Source organism: Mus musculus, chromosome 8, assembly GCF_000001635.26.
Source record: "Mus musculus strain C57BL/6J chromosome 8, GRCm38.p6 C57BL/6J".
Lineage (NCBI taxonomy): Eukaryota > Metazoa > Chordata > Mammalia > Rodentia > Muridae > Mus > Mus musculus.
Window position 1 is genome coordinate 105545677 of NC_000074.6, and position 20418 is coordinate 105566094.

At 44.5% G+C, this 20418-nt stretch overlaps 1 protein-coding gene across 1 annotated transcript in view; it reads right to left on the minus strand.

Annotated features, from left to right (window-relative positions):
• Atp6v0d1 (ATPase, H+ transporting, lysosomal V0 subunit D1) overlaps positions 1–20388 on the minus strand; it is a 41604-nt gene extending 21216 nt beyond the window's left edge. The window contains exon 1 of the mRNA NM_013477.4: positions 20107–20388. Coding sequence (NP_038505.2) covers positions 20107–20236 — 130 coding nt within the window. The 5' untranslated portion in view covers positions 20237–20388. The remainder of the gene's footprint in view (positions 1–20106) is intronic.
• Positions 20389–20418: the final 30 nt, after the last annotated feature.

The window sequence follows — 20418 nt, forward strand, 5'->3', positions numbered from 1 at the left end:
CCAGAACCACCCTAAACCACCTATGCTTCCTACGTTCCTGTCTCAGATGTTCTGAGACATGACCTCCAACTCCCAGTGCCGGAAAGGCATCCTATTCTACTCCTCAGTTTCCAAGCTCAGAGTGAAGTCACCCAACTCCAATATGTCACTAACACCTTTCTTCCAGGCTCTGTGGCCCTGGAGCTACAGCTCTGTTTCTCCCAAAAGCCCATGGTCTCGGACTCTCAGCCCTTACACTGCTTTAGCCCTCGACTCGACGACTCTCTGACTTAACAGTTACCTTCCTATCATCCCTGAAAATGCTCCAGGGAAGTCCATAGGAGACCTTACTAAAAAGCCCTGAATTGGAAGTTTCCTCAGGCCAGGCTAGGAAGACTGAACAGGAAGAGACACCCCCACCCTAGAAACCAAGAGCCTCTGTCCTCCTCTTCCACAGGGTAGCCTCTGTCATCCTTGAGTTGAGTGTCAAATGCCACTGATCCAGGTCCAGCAGAGAGCTCTCTGAAGGTACCTGGGAAGACCACAGCCTAATACCCACCTGGCACAGCTATTCAGCTTATAAGCTTGCACCAGCTTTAGGCTAGCCTCATAGTTTCCATCTGTCCTGAAAACCCACTTGGTTACCCCTAATCCCCAGTTGTCTCTTTCAGTAGTAAGGGTCTGGTCACTGCTGATACTATTGACCATACTGACTGACCCCAGACTCCTCAACAGTACAGTACCATGTCCCACCAACAACCTGACCAGTGTTCTCTGCTCTGTATGATAAAATATTGTCTTGGCAGTGACTCAGCCAAGCTGTGTGAGATGGAGCTAAGCAGCCCTGCCCCCACCCTCTTCCTGAAAGCATTCCCTAAGCTTGCCAACCTGAAGGGGATCCTTCAGGTCACTCAACTAGCTCCCAGGGCCAGGTAGCACATGGCCTCCCTCTCCAGCCCTCTGGCCCTTACAGTAGTTCTCCAAGGACTTAGGCAAGCAGGAAAAGAGGGTCATGGCCTATGTCAAGGGGTTGGTCCCACATGCTTTACGGAACCAACACACTAAACAGGGTGGCCCAGATCTACAGTCACTATGGCCTCATGGTCCATCCACATAGAGCTCCTGCTGGCCAACTGGCCTGAGTGAAGTGTAAAGGGACAGTGTGTTCCCAGACTTCACTTCTGCTTTTCCAGAGGTTACTCAATGACTCTCTCCTGGGACGCTCAGGAGTTTTCAGGAATTATATGAAACCAGATGCCAGAATATGTTCCATAGAGCCTAATGTGCCAAGCCTGCAAGGGTGGCTAGGCCATTGGCCTGTTGGGTCCAAGTGAGGAATCTGCTTTGAAGGAACAAGGATCCACTTCCAATGTTATTACTTCTAGAGGTTCAAAATGAGAAAACACGGGATGGCCAGTCTGGTGATTCAATAAAGCCTGTGCCACCCTAATACTTCTGGATGAATATGCTGTGCCAAAACCTCCTCCCTAGGCTCAGGGGAGTTTCTCAGGCTCGTGTCAGCTCTAAAACAGATGTGTGCACTGGCTGGCTGGATCTGCAGGGTCAGAGTACCACATCTGGAACACACGCGTGGGAGCCTCTGCATGAGAACTATTAACTCTGGGTTTACCTAAGGCACCAGCACACACTGAATATCCTCTCTAGCCTTCAAGCCTCCACTATGGCAGAAAGTGCTCCGAAAACTCCCAGGAAATGCCAACTAATCACCTCTGTGTTTCAACTCTTTCTACGAAATGCTAGCTTTCTCCCTCCCCACAAACTTTCTGTTCCTCCTTACCACCCCTAGATTGTCAAGAGCCACTTATCCTGGACAGTGAAGGCATACCCTTCCTCCAAAAGCTAGTTTATGGTTCTAGTTCCCTTCCCTCTACAGCTCACTTTGACAAACCATTGGTCACTCCTGGGACAGAGAAAAGGAAATTGTGTGTGTGTGTGTGTGTGTGTTTATTAAATACAGGGCTTGCTGTGTAACCTAGGGTGACCCTCAAACTTAAAACCCTACTGTCTGCCGGGTGTGGTGGCGAACGCCTTTAATCCCAGCACTCGGGAGGCAGAGGCAGGCGGATTTCTGAGTTCAAGGCCAGCCTGGTCTACAAAGTGAGCTCCAGGACAGCCAGGGCTATACAGAGAAACACTGTCTCGAAAAACAACAACTCCCATATATTTTACTTTCTGCTATCATGAACATAGAGACTTGATGATCACATTTTCAAAATGTTTATTTGAAGACTATTACCTTTCAGCTATATTTCATATTCTCCTAGCAAGATTACATTCCTGCCATTTCTATGACACTAGGTCAATCATGTTCTCACAATATCTCTATATAACAGTCTCTAACACTATCATGTTGACTAGTTTTCATATTGTCTTCCTCTACTGATCCACTCTGTATGACACATTCCACAGGAACATGTCACTGGATCTTTAGGGCCTAGGACAGTGCTTCCCGAATGGCAAATGTCCAGCCAACGATTGACGAGTGGCTCTCTGGCTTAAAATGAGGTCTTCCAAAATTAATGACAATGTCCTCTTCATATTTTTAAGAGTTCATGTTCCAAATTTCTGTATTCTCACCTTATAGTGTGATGGAAAATCGGTTTTCCTTTTCCTCCCCTACCCTTTTAACCTTCATTTATAAATGGCAATGCTAGCTCATATTATTTAATTGATGTTTTCATTGTTAATTTAAGGAATAACTTGTTAATTCTGCAAATAAATGCTCTGTGACAATTTAAAAAAAAAGAAAAACAACAACAACAACAACAACAAAAAAACAAAACCCTATTGTCTATAAGTGCTAGGATTACAGGTATGTACCTACAATCTTGCCTGGCTCAAAATGAGAAAAATCTGAGCTTTGGAGCCATAAAAATGTGAGTTTAAATCTTGTCCTGCAACTTGGCCTTGAGTATTTTATAGTACATCTGTATATCCAGGCTCTTGGCTCCTGACCAGCATATGCATTGTGCGCCCACTCCCACTCTCAGGGAACCCACACAAACATTAAATTGAAGTAATAGTATACAGAAAGATATCAGCACAACGTACTATACACCATCTTTTTTCATCAGAAAGGGTGCCATACAAAGCTTCCTAATGAACACTCTCAGCCCAATAGTCTCCACCACTCCAGCCATGGATCGAGCTGCCCTATTTAGCTCTCCAAATAATTCCCTGATCCTGCTTTTCATGGTCCATAGAAATCCTTCCTCCAGGCTGATAGCATGTCCTCCATGTTACCACCTGTAGGTGAGAATGCAAACACACCAGCACAACTCTACTATTTATTGGAGTTAGAAGAATAGGGCGGGCCAGGTGTGGTGGCCCACGCCTTTAATCCCAGCACTCAGGAGACAGAGGCAGGCGGATTTCCGAGTTTGAGGCCAGCCTGGTCTACAGAGTGAGTTCCAGGACAGCCAGGGCTATACAGAGAAACACTGTCTTGAAAAACCAAAAAGAAGAAGAAGAAGAAGAAGAAGAAGAAGAAGAAGAAGAAGAAGAAGAAGGAAGAAGGAAGAAGGAAGAAGGAAGAAGGAAGAAGGAAGAAGGAAGAAGGAAGAAGGAAGAAGGAAGAAGGAAGAAGGAAGAAGGAAGAAAGAAGAAGGAAGAAGGAAGAAGGAAGAAGGAAGAAAGAAGAAAGAAGAAAGAAGAAAGAAGAAAGAAGAAAGAAGAAAGGAGAAAGAAGAAAGAAGAAAGAGAAGAAAGAGAAGAAAGAAGAAAGAAAAGGAAGAAGGAAGAAGAAGGAAGAAGGAAGAAGGAAAAAGGAAGAAGGAAGAAGGAAGAAAGAAGAAAGAAGAAATAAAAAGAAAGAAGAAGAAAGAAGAAGAAAGAAGGAAGAAGAAAGAAGAATAGGGCTGGCTCAAGATCTGGAATACATGACCCAAAGTCCATGTGTTACTTCATCTATCAATAAGCTCTGAGCAGCCCAGAAATCTGGACAAAGGTTATAGCCCAACTCCCCCACACCCATCCCCCCACTACACTCTGGGCTTCCCTCAGGAGCTTCAGCCCTAGAGTCTTGGGGGTAAACTGGAGGTAGAGTAGCCAAGTGTAGCTTCTGCTCCATGGGAAGTCCTAGGACCTGGCAAGCCATCAGAACCTGGAGTCTACTGCTGGCATAGCCATACTCAGTTATTGAGTTTCAGTTGGTGTAAGACAGAGCTCCTGCACGGCAAGGACAGGAGTACTCCCTCCTTGGTCTCTAGACCTGAATTTTATTTCATGCTGGAGGCTTATAAATTAAGGTGAGGCACTGACAGCAGGAGATGGAGCTAAACCCATAGAGGTGGTCCAGATGATACTGGTGACACCACCCACCAACATCAAACATTGATGGGAAGATCACTTCCCATGCCCAAGAATCATCAGGATGTCTGCCCCATGTTAGCCACCCACTCCCAGCTTTGGGACAGGTGGCAGGTGGCAGCAGAGTTACATTTAATTACCCACATGATCTCAGGAACACCCCGTCCCTGTAGCTAGGACAATGAAAGCATCTCTCATAACCCATGAGGAAGTCAACTCATCTGACAATCAGGAGGGTGCCAGTCAGGCAATAATAGCTTCATGTGCCAAAGGGAGGGGCAGAACTGGTTACTGCTGCACCCAGGGCAAGTTCCAAGAAGCTCTCCTCTAACTGAGTGGTAATCCAACAGGATGGCCTTCATCAAGCTATTCCCTCCTTGGTCCTTCACAGACTTCACAGGACTGGTATGACCCAAAAGACACAAGGCTTGCAGAGTAGTTTCCTTGTGTTTCCAACCACAGCCTCGCCTGACAATCAAGGGAACTTACCCTGGGAGTTGGGGACCACACCTCTTCTGCTGCTACTGTGCACTTTGGCCTTATGTAAGCTTTCTTCTTAAGGTTTGCTACTACAGTTATAGAATCTGCAGAATGGAATAAATCTGGGGCTATAAAGAACACTGTTTGCACTTCTCAAAGATGTGAACTGTTTTTGTGTAAAAGAGGTAAAGTGGTCTGACTCAGCTAGGTGCCAAGCAGCCAAATGAAGAGTCCCAGTAGCAGTGAGCGTCCTGGGTTTGCTGGACCACAGTACCTGGGTGATCTAGTCAGCCCTTGATGCTGGGCTCCTGTTCTACACACAGACCTCTGGAAGAAGAACGGGAAGGAAAGCTAGGGCTTGCTCAGATAAAGAAGGCCAGTTTTAGGGCTAGTATCTCTGTTCCACTATACCAGGATCCTGGCAGGAGCATCTTGCCAAATCCATGGTGCTCAGAGAGAGCCCAAGGGAGAGACATAAGAAAGAAATACTCAGCCAGGGAACAATGATGCACACTTTTAATCCCAACACATAGGAGGAAGAGGCAGGCAGATCTCTGTGAGTTTGAGGCCAGCCTGGTCTACAGAGTGTGTTAGTTCCAGGACACCAGGGTTACACAGAGAAACCTTGTCTCAGAAAAAATTAATAATTAATAATTAATCATTATTAATTAAAATATTAATAATTAATAATTATAATTAATAAATAAATCAATATTGCTTTGACCTCAGCTTTATGAATAGGCTCAAAGGATCAAGCATCATTCAAGAATATGAAGACATGTTACCTTCAGTAAGAAACTCCACTCCCTATAGCTCATGGAACCTGCAGAGAATAGCCCAGGCCAGGGGCAGAGTTGATTCACACCATATATATGTCTTGCAGAGCCAACAGACTTAGACCAGGCAAGAAGACAGCAACATGCAGCAGTAACTATCCAGACTGGTCCTGTTCAGTACCCTTCTCTCACCCTAGCTCAAGCTTACCCCCAGTTACATAGCCACTCAAGGAGAGTGAGACCTTTGTGGGGCAGCAGTCAGATGCTAGGCTAAATGTGGTCAGCACTGTGGTCCTGGCTGGACTCTGGCAGGGCAGTGCTTTCGTGCTTAGGGACCTTCATTTTTTTTGTTGGTTTGTTGTTGTTGTTTTGTTTCGAGACAGGGTCTCTCTGTATAGCCTTGGCTGTCCTGGAATTCACTTTGTAGACTAGGATGGCCTCAAACTCAGAAATCCTCCTGCCTCTGCCTCCCAAGTGCTGGGATTAAAGGTGTGCACCACCACGCCCAGCTCCTTCATAATTTAAAAGGTAGATTCAATGGCTCGACAGTTAAAAACATTGCTGATCTTACAGAAAAGTTAGGTTTCCAGCATCCACATCATGTGGATGTTACTATAACTCCAGCTGCTGGGGGACCTGACTCCTCTGCACTCCATGAATACCTCAACATACATGCATAGACACTCCTACACACACTCACACAGAGAGACACACACAGAGACACACATTCTCATTTTCTCTCTCTAACAAAATGAAACAAAAGTTAGATCCACATGATGGAAGCCACTATAAAGACGTGAGAAGCAAACTGTCTTGGCAATGACGGGAAGACCTTCCTACTCTCTGTTCCCACCAGGTCTGGCCATGTGGAACATAGTTTGAAATTTAGTGGGTGGAGAAAATGAATGAGCTGCCACATGTGACCTGGAAGCCTCAGGGTCCTATGCAGCAGATCATGGTTACACCTCACCTAAATTCCTCAACTCCCAACTCATTAACTCTAATCTAGATTTCTTCTGGCAAGGCCTGAGGAATTGGCAAGAGCCCCAGAGCAGGGATTCTTTCCACTAACCACCCTTACTGAGTCAGGGGCTAAATAAACACAGGTATAGCCCAGGGAGCCTTGAATAAACAAATTAAATAGTAAATGAAGGGAAAAAGAGAGAATCTAGAATAATTGGACCTGAAGAACTAAAACAGGTGTCAGGAGACTATGAGTAAGTCCTTTGGCTTTAGCTGGGACCTAATTTCTCAGATAAAATAAGAAGGTTGGATGAGTTACCTCAGGAACCTATCTGCCATATCCTAGTCTGGTCAGGCCCAGGTCATTCTGACACCCTGTAACACAACCTTCAAAGGCCACTCAAAGGTTCAGGTTAGATTGGTGGCCTAGGCAGCAGTGAAGCAGTCTTGGCAGGGCTAGTAGCAGATACAGGAAAGACACTGGGGAAGTCTAAAGCCTTCAGAATACAGCAGCAACAAGACAAGCAAGAAGGAAGGGGGCCTCATCTACCAACCAAATATGAAGTCTTAGATGAGATCAAGTCCTGAATCCATTGCCTGAATGTCCAAAGTCAAGTACCCTTGGCTAGACCAGGCAGAGCTGGCTAGGTTAACAGTGTCCAGCAACCAGTAAGGGCTTTTCCTACGAGAACCTTTCCTCTGCTGAAAGTCAGCCAGTCTGTCCTCAGATGGTTAGTCCAGTCCAGGCCTCTGAGCACACATTCATAGTCCATCAGGGAAACTACAGGATGCTGGGTATGAATAGGCAGAAAAGCCATCTAGGTTGTGAAATAGCAGTCTAGCTAAAGTGATCTTTCATTTTCCTGTCTTCTTAAAGGGAACAGGGAGACAAAGGAAGTCAATCTTGCAATACTGGCTAAGCAGAAGCACCAACCTCACTGGAAAGGCATTCAAGTGAGAGCAGAGGGGAACAACAACAAAAATAAAGAATTGTGAGTTACCTATTAATGACTCCATGTTGGTATAATGATAGAGCCAACATTTCTTTTTTTTTTTTTAAGCTGGGGCTAATGTTTTTATTCAGAATAAAACACTATCAGAATATAAAAATAAAGGGAGCATAGTAAAGATTAAAGAGCACAGGCATTGTATTAAATCACTTAGAGGTGTCACTTGAGGGTGTTTGTTGTTTCTGTTTATTCAGACAGCAGTAATTATCAAATTATGAATCAAACTATTCATTGCAAATTTAACAGTGACCATTGGTGGCTGGGTGTTGTGGCGCACGCCTTTAGTCCCAGCACTCAGGAGGCAGAGGCAGTTGGATTTCTGAGTTCGAGGCCAGCCTGGTCTACAAAGTGAGTTCCAGGACAGCCAGGGCTACACAGAGAAACCTTCTCGGAAAAAAAAAAAAAAGAGTAACCAGAGCCAACATTTCTTACGTGGAGTTTAGTACCATGCTTAGTTCTCTCAGAGTCACTTACACATATGGATATGCCACACACATGCCTAAGTGTCCTTCTTAGAGTTCCAAAGGGAACTGAAGAGAGTCTATACTATGGATGAGTTCTGGGTAGATCCAGCAAGGGGAGAACCACCAAGGGTGAATTGCTCATGAAGGGTATATTTCTAGGAGACTGAAAAGCAAGGCCTCGGCCCCTGGGGAACCTTAAGGTCCTATTTGAAACCCCCAAGACATCTTAAGAGCTCGTAAACTAGTACACTGCAATGGCTGCTGCTCCAAGTCTGACACCTGCCAGATGATCTAGATGCAAGTAAATGCAGACAGTGTATTAGTCACGGTCAGAGCATCCTGTACCAGGCTTCAGGACAGAGAATGATATCAGAGAATGTCCTTGGTCTTCTTCCTATGCTTGGAATATGGGACACAGAGGGAAAAGAGTAGAAAGAAACAAACAGGAAACACTAAACCCTATACCTAATCTGGGAGGCTAACTGTGGACTCAGTGACAGAAGAGCCCAGGACAGAACCCTAAAGGACACCAGCCATAGACAGGTACAGCAGAACCATGCTGCACCTCCATCCAGGCTCTTAGTGGCAGAGTGGTCCTAGTGCACCCTCTTGTGGACAAAGGAATGATGGTTTATGGACAACCATGAGGGGGTTGGCTCTTGGCAAGAAGAGGGTGTTCCATCTCCAGTTCTCACTCAACACATTCTTCCAATGTCATCATGCCTCAGACTCTAGGTCTCCATCTCCCCCAACCATCAGACCCTGCAGGTGTGAAACTGCTGACACCTGCAGAGAGGTGCAGACATGTATCATAAACAATGGAAATTTAGGGGGGCTGGAGAGCAGCTTAAAGCACTTGAACTTGTAAAGGACCCAAACTCACACTTGAACTTGTAAAGGACCCAAACTCAATTCCTAGCACATATATGATGGGTTCTAACCATACCTAACTACAGTTCAATGAAATCCAATGCTCTCTTTTGACCATGTATGTACACGGTACATATATGTACATACATACATACATGCAGGTAAAACAGTCATACACATTTTTAAGAAAATGAATAAAGGCCGGGAGTGGTGGCACACACCTTTATTCCTAGCACTTGGAAGGCAGAGGCAGGCAAATTTCTGAGTTTGAGGCTAGCCTGGTCTACAAAGTGAATTCCAGGACAGCCAAGGAAGGCTACAGAGAAACCCTGGGACTGGAGTTACAAGACAATTTTGAGTTGCTATGTGGGTACTGGGAATTGAACCTGGGTCTTCTAAAAAAGTTAGTGTTTTTAATCACTTATCCATCTTTCTATCCCTATTCCATGTTTTTTATTCTTAAATTCAAACAGCAGAAGAAAACATAAATTAGCCATTGAAAACTTTCCTCCCTCCTAGCCTCTCTAGACAGCGTAGGGCCTTTGCTTCCAAATGCTTGTTCACATGCATGCCTTCTAGTGTTTGACTACAGTAGGATTACGCTCAATGGCTTACAACTTTGCCCCTAACAATATATTTCTAAATCAGCACTTAGAAAACTTCCTCTAGTGTTCTACCGTAAGGGCACTAAACACTACAACTGTGGGGCCGTGAACTGTGCAGAGGCAGCCTGGTTCCTGATGGAGCACAGGCCTGGAACCCAGGACACTTGGTGGGTGGTGACTTCCGCCTTCATGGGACAATGGGAGTTCAGCCATGCCTCCTGGGCCCCAGGCTCCAGTAGCAGCTACAGCATCCCACAGCCCCCTGCAGAGAGGTGTGTGGCCATCAGTCACTTAGGCAATGCCCCAAGCTCCAGGTATTGTCTGGACTCCACCCCCATGGTTACAGGGCAATAGCCAGGTATGCTCCTCCCCACAGTTACCTAGCAACATCCAGGATGGCACAGCCCACTATAAAAGGAGCTACTTGCCCCTCCTCGATCTTTTACCTCTTATTCTCTTGCTTTTACTCATGCTCCCTTTGCTCCCCTCCCCTCTCCCCCCTTCTTCTCCCCCCCCTCCACGTGGCCATGGCCGCCCTCTGCCTTTCTACAATAAAGGCCTTAAATAAATAAATTTAAATAAATAAAAAATAAATAAATAAATTTAAATAAATAAAAATTTAAATAAATAATAAATAAATAAATAAATAAATAAATAAATAAAGGCTGTCTCATCTCATCGGGACCCTCAGTGCTGGAGCAATGGAGCAGGTCTTCCCCTAACCTAACCTCCCACAGGGAGACCTCTCTGAGTAAGATCACTGACTGCTCTTCCGAAGGTCCTGAGTTCAAATCCCAGCAACCACATGATGGCTCACAACCATCTGTACAGCTACAGTGTACTCATATATATTAAATAAATAAATAAATAAATAATTAAGTCTTAACTCTCATCCCTCTTGAGCAGTAGTGCTTCTGAGGTCTCCATGGCCTTCCACACACCAGCAGGACATCTATCTACTCAGACACAATACTTCAGTATCTATTCAGACACAATATTACCCCTACACACACTTCATGTTTTCTACTCCTGGTTGCAAGATTGATACCCTGTAGTTTTGTTCTAATGTGTCTAACACCACTAGTTCTCTGGAGGCAGGAGCTAAGGCAGAAGCCATGAAGGAGTGCTGTTTACTGGTTTGCTCTCCCTGGATTGCTCAGCCTCCTTTCTTAAAGAACCTCCAGCCCAGAGGTAGCTCCATCCACAATGGACTGGGCCTTCCAACATTAATCAAAGAAAACGCCCTACAAGCTTGTTGCCTGCAGCTTGATCTTATGGAGGCATTTTCTTAATTGAGGCTCCCTCCTGTCTGATGACCCTAGTTTATGTCAAGTTGACATAAAAACTATCCAGCACATGTAGCAAGCACTTTTATCAAAAACAGGCAGATCTATACAAGTTCAAGGTCAGCCTAGTCTACACAGCAAGTTCCAGGCCAACCATGGCTACATAACAAGACTCTGCCTTATAAGACAAACAAACAAACAAACACCCACAAATTATACATACATACACACACACACACACACACATATATCATGCTGAACATGGTGGTGGTCTATCCCTTCAATCCCAGAATTTATGAGGCTAAGAAAAGACAATTGTGAGTTTAGACGTCCAAGAACAGGGCTGGAGAGGTGGCTCAGCGGTTAACAGCACTGACTGCTCTTCTGAAGGTCATGAGTTCATATCCCAGCCACCACATGGTGGCTCACAACCATCCATAATGAGATCTGACTCCCTCTTCTGGTATGTCTGAAGACAACTACAGTGTACTTACATATAATAAATAAATCTTAAAAAAAAGTCCAAGAACAACCTTGTTCTCTTTATATAGTAAGACTTTGCTTCAAAATAAACAAACAAGAAACAATAAAACTGAAGGAATGCAGCCAGAATCAGAACCTAATCAAACATCTAGATCTATTGATTTACAGGGGCAAAAAGAGAGAGCAAGAGAAAGCCTAAAGATAGGACTTAATGGTAGAATGACAGTTTTGCATGCCCAATGCTCTAGGTTCAATCCCACTTTCTCCCCATCCCCCCAACCCCACCCCACCCCACCCCCAAAAAGAAAAGAAAGTCAAGGGACAGGGGCTGGAGAATTGTCCAGTTAGGAGCACTAGTTGTTCTTCCAGAGTATCTGGGTTTGATTCTCAGAATACACATAATGGCTTGAAACCATCTGTAACTCCAGTTCCAGGGAATCATACCCACCTCTTCTGGCCTTGGTGGGGATGCTCATGGTACAAAGACATGCAGGCAAAATACCCATACACACAAAATTTGTGTGTGTGTGTGTGTGTGTGTGTGTGTGTGTGTGTGTGTGTGTGTAGGTTTATGCATGTGAATTCAGTCCCTGAAAAGACCAAAAGAGGGCATTGGCTCCCTTGGAATGAGAGTTAAGAACACTGGAAACTGCCTGATGTGGGTGCTGGGAATTAAATTCCAGTCCTGAGAAGAGTGACCTGTGCCCTTAGCCATTGAGTAATCTCTCTTGCCTTGAATATAATAATAATAATAATAATAATAATAATAATAATAATAATTTTTTTCTTTTTTTTTTAACAAACTCAAGGGACAGGTAAACACATATAGCTGAGGTACAATGAGTAAATTGAGATGGATGGAAAGTCTATTAATCAAATGACTCAACCTCTTCACTAAACCAAAAAGAAAAATTAGAAACAGACAATATACTAAAATAATTGAGGGGCTGGAGAGATGGCTCAGTGGTTAAGAGCACTGACTGCTCTTCCAGAGGTCCTGAGTTCAATTTCCAGCAACCACATGGTGGCTCACAATCATTTGCAATGGGATCAGTTAACCTTTTCTGGTATGCCTGAAGAGAGCAACAGAGTACTCACATACATTAAATAAATAAGTAAATCTTAAAATATTTGAACCAGACATGGTAGCTCACAGCTTTAATCTTAGCACATATTAAACTGAGAGGAGAGAGATTTACTGTTGATCTGGGCTACATTGTGAGTTTCAGGACAGCCTGGGATTACCATGCACCACCTGGATCAACAAGACAAATCACCACTAGGCAGTGGCAGCGCATACCTTTAATCCTAGCACTTGCCAGGTAAAGGCAGGAGGATTTCTCTGAGTTCGAGGCCAGTCTGGTCTACATAGTGAGTTCCAGGACAGCCAGGGCTACACAGAGAAACCCTGTCTTGGGGGGGGAAGGGGGAAGGCAAATCACCACCCTAAAAAACAATTTGAGAGGGTTCAGTGAGTAAAGGCATTTGTTGAGCAAGCCCAGATTTCAAGGTGGAAAGAGAAAATCGACTCCGGAAGGTTTCACCTGACTTCCATGTAAGCATATGGCTGGGTGCAACTATACCCCACACGCATGCATCAAACAGATGACACCCCAAAAATTCTTGAGAACATGAGGACTGAAATGTGTGTCTGTGTTCTGATTAAACTTTAAAAACTTTTAGCTTGGCATGGTGACCCACAACTTCAATCCCAGCACTCTGGAGGGAGAAGCAGAAGGACCTCTGAGTTTGAGGCCAGCCTGGTCTACAGAGTGAGCTCCAGGACAGCCTGGTCTACAAAGTGAGCTCCAGGACAGCCAGGGCTGTTATACAAGAAACCCTGTCTTGAAAAAAACATAAATAAGAAAGTAAATAAATAAATAACAACAACTTGAAGCAATCATAAACCTAACACTAAATAATTTTTTATTTTTTAAAAACTCTTTATTAGCTGGGCATGGTGGTGTACACCTTTAATCCCAGCACTTGGGAGGCAGAGGCAGGCCGATTTCTGAGTTTGAGGCCAGCCTGGTCTACAAAGTGAGTTCCAGGACAGCCAGGGCTACACAGAGAAACCCTGTCTCAAAAAAACAAAACAAAACAAAAACAAAAAAACCCTTTTTATTACTTTATGTGCACATATTTTGCCTGCATATATGTCTGTGAAGCATGTGCATGACTGGTGCCCTCAGAGGCCAGAAGAGGGGTTCAGATTCCCTGGCACTGAAATTGCAAACGACTGTGAGCTAGCGTGTGGATGCTGGCCACTAATACATATTTGATTATATTAAGCTACTAAGAGTGTTTTCTTTTGTTTGTTTGTTTTTATGCAATGTCTCATGTATTCCTGGCTGGTCTTAAACAACCTACATAGCAGATGATGATCTTGAATTTCTGATTCTCCTGTCTTCACCTCCTGAGTGCTGCGATTATTGGGGTGAGCCATTAAGCCCAGTTTTGCAGAGCTGTGGATTGACCTGAGGGCTCTGTGCACACTAGGCAAGTACTCTACTAACTAAGTTTACCTTCTTCCTCTCTCACTTTTGTTTTTTGAGATAATATCTCAGTATGCAGCCCAGGCTGTCCTCAAACTCATATTCCTCCACCAGCCTCTCAAACACTGGGATTGCAGGCCTTTATCAATTACTGGCTTTTTAATGTATATGGTACACATGCTATGTGCATGCTATGTGCATGTATACAGGTGCATAAGCGTGCGAGAGTACAAATGGAGATCTGAGTTTGATGTCGGGTGTCTTCCTCAATCACTCTCCAGTTTATTTCTGAGACAGGGTCTCTCACTGATCTCAAAGACTGGAGACTAGTTTAGTTTGCCTTAAAAGCCTGTCTTTACTTCCTGAGCCTTGAAATGACACCTTTTATGTGGGTGCAGGGAATCTGAACTACAGACCTTGCATTTGCAAAACAAACTCTACATCCACTCAAGTCATCTCTCCAGTCTTTATTACTTTTTAAAATAATATTAATTTGATTCTATTTAATGTCATGACCTTTTTCAGAATTATTGAAATATTTACAGAAGAAAGAATATGTCTAAATTTTACCTCAAAATGTTCTGGAGTCGGGTAATACATGAACCTTTACTTTAGGGGAAGGTGTAATGAAGATCCAACTCAGGGCCTAGTACATGTACTTTTCCACTTAGCGCGCGTGCGCGCGCGCACACACACACACACACACACACTAAATAAATGAGGGGATGGAAAGATGGCTTAGTTGTTTAAAGCACTTGCTGCTCTAGCAGAGAATCTAGGTTCAATTCCTAGCACCTACAAGGCAACTTACAACCATCTGTCACTCTACACAAGCCATTTTCTGGCTTGTGTGGAACCAGGCATGTACATAGTGTGTGTGTGTGTGTGTGTATGTGTGTGTGTGTGTGTGTAAAACATTCATACACACAAATAAAATAAAAACTAAGAGGTTACATACCTTGCTCGTGGCCATAGGTCATATGACAGTAAGTCCTCATCTGCAACCACTATACTATATTATACTCTACCGATCTCTTATATCTTTTCCTGCCTGCTGATAGCCATCTCCAGGATATGACTCAAGAAATCACCATTCAATAAGGGATCTCAATCCCTACAGTGTCTGGCAAAAGAAGAATGAATGAAGCTGAGCATGTTGGAGAATGGAGGCAGGGGGATCAGAAATTCAAGGCCAACCTCAGCTACATGAAACACTACCCAATACAAACAAACCAAAAGCCCAGTAGACTAATATATTCAAAGTAATTCTGTATAATTTTCATGTGTACATCTCTATTCCACTCCCTGCACCATCAAGTTCCTAGCACAAGATTCAACCTAAGAACAAATTCACCAATCTCCACACACAAAAAGCTCAGAACTATGAAGAGCTCTTACAACCACCATCTCTGTTCCCTCGGCTTATCAAAAGGAATATTTCATGTAAAATATTGTACATCTTTTTGTTTGTTTGTTTTTAAATATATTTATTTTTTATTTATACAAGTACACTGTAGCTATCTTCAGACACACACCAGAAGTGCATCAGATCCCATTACAGATAGGTGTGAGCTACCATATGTTTGTTAGAAATTGAACTCAAAACCTCTGGAAGAGCAGTCATGGCTCTGAGCCTCTGAGCCATCTCTCCGGACCAGTACAGGACATCTTAAAGAGACAGTTCTATCAGAGAGAGGGTGTAGTGAGGTAGATACCCTATTTGAGTGGACCCAGGAAAGCTAAAATGCTATACTTGCTATGTATTTCTGTTTTGTTTTGATTTTTTGAGTTAGGATCTTAAGTCTGTCTTGAACTCATGATTCTCCAAACTTGAGTGCTGGAATTACAGAACCACACCATTGACCTGTCTTTTACTTACCCTGTCTTGCAAAGCAAACAAAGATCCTTAGTCATGCCCTCTCTCTCTCTTTTTTTAATATTTTATTTATTTATTTATTTATTTATTTATTTATTTATTTATTTATTATATGTAAGTACACTGTCTTCAGACACTCCAGAAGAGGGCATCAGATTTTGTTACAGATGGTTGTGAGCCACCATGTGGTTGCTGGGATTTGATCTCAGGACCTTCAGAAGAGCAGTCAATACTCTTAACCACTGAGCCATCTCTCCAGCCCCACCCCCTCTCTTCCTTCTGCCAACTGCCCAACACCTGAAACATCCTCTTTGAAATCTGTATCACCCCAGAGCATACCTGAAAACTTCAATGGGGAGCTGTATGTGCCAGTGCACGCCTTTAATCCCAGCACTTGGGAGGCAGAGGCAATAGGATCTCTATGAGTTCTAGGCTATCCTGGCACATAGCAAGTTCCAGGACAGTCAGAGCTAGATAAGACCTTATCTTGAAAACTTCACACACACACACACACACACACACACACACACACACACACACACCTTACTGGGACCCACAAGTTTCTTCAGTTTTCTTACTTCTCTTACTTCTCATCTCTTTCCGTCTTCCCCTTAAAGATGGGGGAGGCAAAAAAAAAAAAAAAATCTAGCAATAGCAGCCTGAAGCCCAGGCTTTTACTATCACCTTCAAAAGCATAGAAAGAAAGCCTTTGTGCAAAAGGAAGTTTGGGTAACTCCTTTCAATTTTTTTTATGTTATTTTATGTGTATGGGTGTTTGCTTGCATGTATATATGTGTACCATGTAGATATATGCCTATGGAGGCCAGAAGAGGGTGCTGGATCCAGTGGAAACTGGAGTTACAAACTCCAGTGAGCCATGAGGGTGCTACAAATTGAACATGGGTCCTCTGGAAGAACAGCCAATGCTCTTAACTGCTGAGCCATCTCTCTGCTCCTCCTGATTTTTAAAAGCACCACTCTGAGCCTGGCAGTGGTGGCTAGGTCTTTAATCCCAGCACTTGAGAGGCAGAGATAGGCAGATCTTGCAGGTCAAAGCCAGCCTGGTCTACAGAGGAGTTCCAGAACAACCAGGAATACACAGAGAAACCCTGCCTCAAAATAAAACAAACAAATAAAAAGTACCACTTTCTGGAGGTCAGAGGACAACCTGTGGGAGTTGAGTTTTCTCCTTCTATTACATAAGTCCTAAGGACTGAACTCAGGTCATCGGGTTTGACAGCAAGTGCCTTTACCTATTGAACTGTCTCGATGGCCCGCCTTCCTAATTCTGATTATGTTCTGTCCTTAAAAGTCCTGAGTAGCTCCAACATACAAAGTCCTTGGGATCCCAAACATGTGTCAAGAAATTTCTAGAAAAATATGACTGACAAATACCACAGGAGTTATGATTGAATGGAGGAGACAACATTCTAGTCAACCATGGCCATTTTTTTTTCAAAGATGAGGTTGGCTGCCAGGTGTGAAACTCACATCATACCTGTAACCCAGCATTTAGGAGGACTTTGCTAACTCCTAACAAGCCAGGGATATATAGTAAACTCTAAGCCAACCTAGATGAGAGAGAGAAAGAGAGAAAGAGAGAATGGATGAATATGGAAGAAAGAAAGAGAATGAAAGAGAATGGATGAATGGGGGCTGGAGAGAGAGTGTGGCAGTTAAGAGCACTGGCTGCTCTCCCAGAGGACCTAGGTTCATTTCCCAGATCCACATGGTTCACACGGCCATCTGTAACACCAGCTCCAGAGGGCACAACTCCTTCTCTGGCCTCCAGGGACACTCCAACTCATATGTACATGTCCACACATACATACACACATTCACATTATCTTTTAAAACAAATACAAAAGTACAAAAACAATTTCAGCTATTTAGGAGGCTAAAAGGAGGATCACGATATCAAAGCCAGCCTAAGCTACAGCGTATAGGCCAGCCAGTGTAACTGAAAAAGAGCCTGTCTCAAAACAAAAGGGCTGTGGCTACAGTTCAGCAAAGTTCACTTGCCAAGTATCTCTAAGGCTTAAATTGGTGGGAGGAAAAGGGTGGTAGTGGGGCAGTGCTTAATGGGTGAAGAAGGAAGCAGAGAAAAAAGTAAGTTAAGTAAAAGACAACATAAACTCACCTTTCCTGGATGCTGATTCTGTCTTTAGTGCTTACTGGGTTCTTCATGCTGGGCTAAGCGTTTTACAAAGTAGCACTGTGGCCATCTCACAGTCTTTATGAGATAGATAGTGCTTATATGGCTGATGAAGAAGTCTATATCCAGAGACATTAAACAATTTGCCTACAATAATCCAGTAACCCATGTTTGCTTGACTCTGAACTCCTATTACCTCTGAGCACCAAGTGCTGGGGTATACTGTGTGTAAAGGAGATGAGTATGAATAAAAGAGCAAGTAGTCCCTAAGTGCTACTGGAAAGATCTGGATGGTGTTCCACAAGGAGGCCCACTGCTAAACAGTTCATCAGGAAGAATACCCTAGTGTGACTATTGCCAATGATGGGGTGTCTGCTGGGAAGACAGAAACACAAGCACCCAGAAATTCAACAGTGGAACTGGCAGCAGCTGGAGTAAGAAATGCCAGAAGCCAGAAAAGGCAACAGTGTCCACCCCTAGATTTATCCAAGTAAGGAGCTTCCTCAAAGAACAAAACTAAACACTAAATTCCTTGTAACAGGAAAAAAAAAATCTCCCAAGTCCCAGTTGATCCACAGAGCTCACACTGAGTGCCAAGCACAGTGTTAAGCCCCGCCCCAGGCAGCCAGGCAGCCTACTTCTCCTCTTCCCACAGTCACATCTAAACCTTTGGGGCTGGCTCCCACAGCCCAACATCTTGAACCTCTCCTTCCTTGCTTCCACTCATATGATAAAGGTGAACAATTTTTTCTTGCAGGTTAACATAAAAATCATAAAATCTACTACTGCTCTTTAACTTTAGTAAGTTTCCTATTTTAACATTATTTTTCACTTGACGGGACTAGTTTTCAAGGTAAACATTAACTGTATGAGCCCAACTTAACATCAGAAGTATTTGATAAGAAGTTTCTACATTGGGTGAATCACCCAGCCTCTTCCAGCTACAAGCCCCTTTCTTCAAAGGAATCCTTTAGGACTCAGAGATGGGAACTCATGTCTCTGTCCTTTACTACCATGTGCGTGGAGGGTCTAGAATTAGGGACATCTCTAGCTTAGTACATCTGCTACAGTTGAGCCATCTAACTTTAGATCAGTGGTTCTCAACCTTCCTAAAGCTGCAACCCTTTAAAACACCTTATGTTGTGGTGACCCCCAACTATAAAAATTATTTTCATTGCTGCTTCACAACTGTAATTTTGCTACTGTTGTTAACCATAAATATTTGTGGTTTTCAATGGTCTTAGGTGACCCTTATGACCGTCAAAGGGATGGTGACCCACAAGTTGGAAACTGTTGCTTTAGATTTATGTGTTAAGAAAGAGGAACTTGGGGGCTGGCGAGATGGCTCAACGGTTAAGAGAACCGATTGCTCTTCTGAAGGTCCTGAGTTCAAATCCCAGCAACTACATGGTGGCTCACAACCATCCGTAAAGAGATCTGATGCCCTCTTCTGGTGTATCTGAAGACAGGTACAGTGTACTTACATATAACAATAAATAAATCTTAAAAAAAAAAAAAAGGAAAAGAAAGAAAGAGGAACTTAGCTTTCTGTCACTCTTGTGTAAGAAACTGGTGCCCTGCCGGGCGTGGTGGTGTGCGCCTTTAATCCCAGCACTTGGCAGGTGAATTTCTGAGTTTGAGGCCAGCTTGGTCTACAGAGTGAGTTCCAAGACAGCCAGGGCTACACAGAGAAACCCTGTCTCGAAAAACCAAGAAAGAAAGAAAGAAACAAACAAACAAACTGGTGCCCCAACAGTGCTGGGGTGGGGTGTGAATGCAGGTTGGGGCCAAATACTTGTACGTGAATTTCTGATTTACAGAGCCACCTCTTGCTTTTCCAAACAGTCTTGAAGACTCTACACAGCCAGCGGTTCAGAGCTGGGAGGAACCTCTCGCTAAACTGGCTTAGCAATTCCCCAGGACGACCCAACCCTCAGACCAACACCACCAAGACACAACGATTCTAAAGCCCTTGGGGGAGGAGAGAAGCCTTTTCCATCTAACTTCCCTAGGCACTGCCACCCAACAGGCCTAGGGTTGGGCCAGGGGGAAGAAGCTTGGAGGCGCACTCGTCGCGCCGGCTAACCAATCCTCGGGGACCCGTCCTTCTAAATTATAGGACTAGCTCGACGAGGTTAGAGGCAACCCGAGCCCAGGTAAACCACTGCGGTTCTTGAAGGCTTGTTTACGTCTGGGCCCCCGCGCAGAGCCGCAGCTAGAGGCAGACTCCTTCCTGACATGCCCACCATCAATCAGCTCGCGGGTTCCCAGAGGCCTCGCGTGCCCTTCCCGGCTCAGGGAGGCCCCCCTCAGACAGCCCGGACCCGCGGCTCACCCTCGAGCGTCTCGCACTGCACCAGGTTGAGGTAGTCCGCCTGGCTGAGCACCCCGGCCTTCAGGCCGCGCACTAATCCCTCCAAGTAGCCATTGTCCACGTTGAAATAGAGCTCCGGGAAGAACGACATGGCTGCGGCGGGGGTGGGAGGCGGCAGGGGAGGCGGGGGGCGGCGGGACCAGAGAGCCCCGATCTGCCCGCACGCAACTAGACTCCCCGGATCAGCTGACGCGGCGGCCGCAGCGGGCTGTCAAGTGCGTCAGGTGACGCACCGCGTCTCACGTGACCGCAGTAGGGCCTGGCTCTTAAATG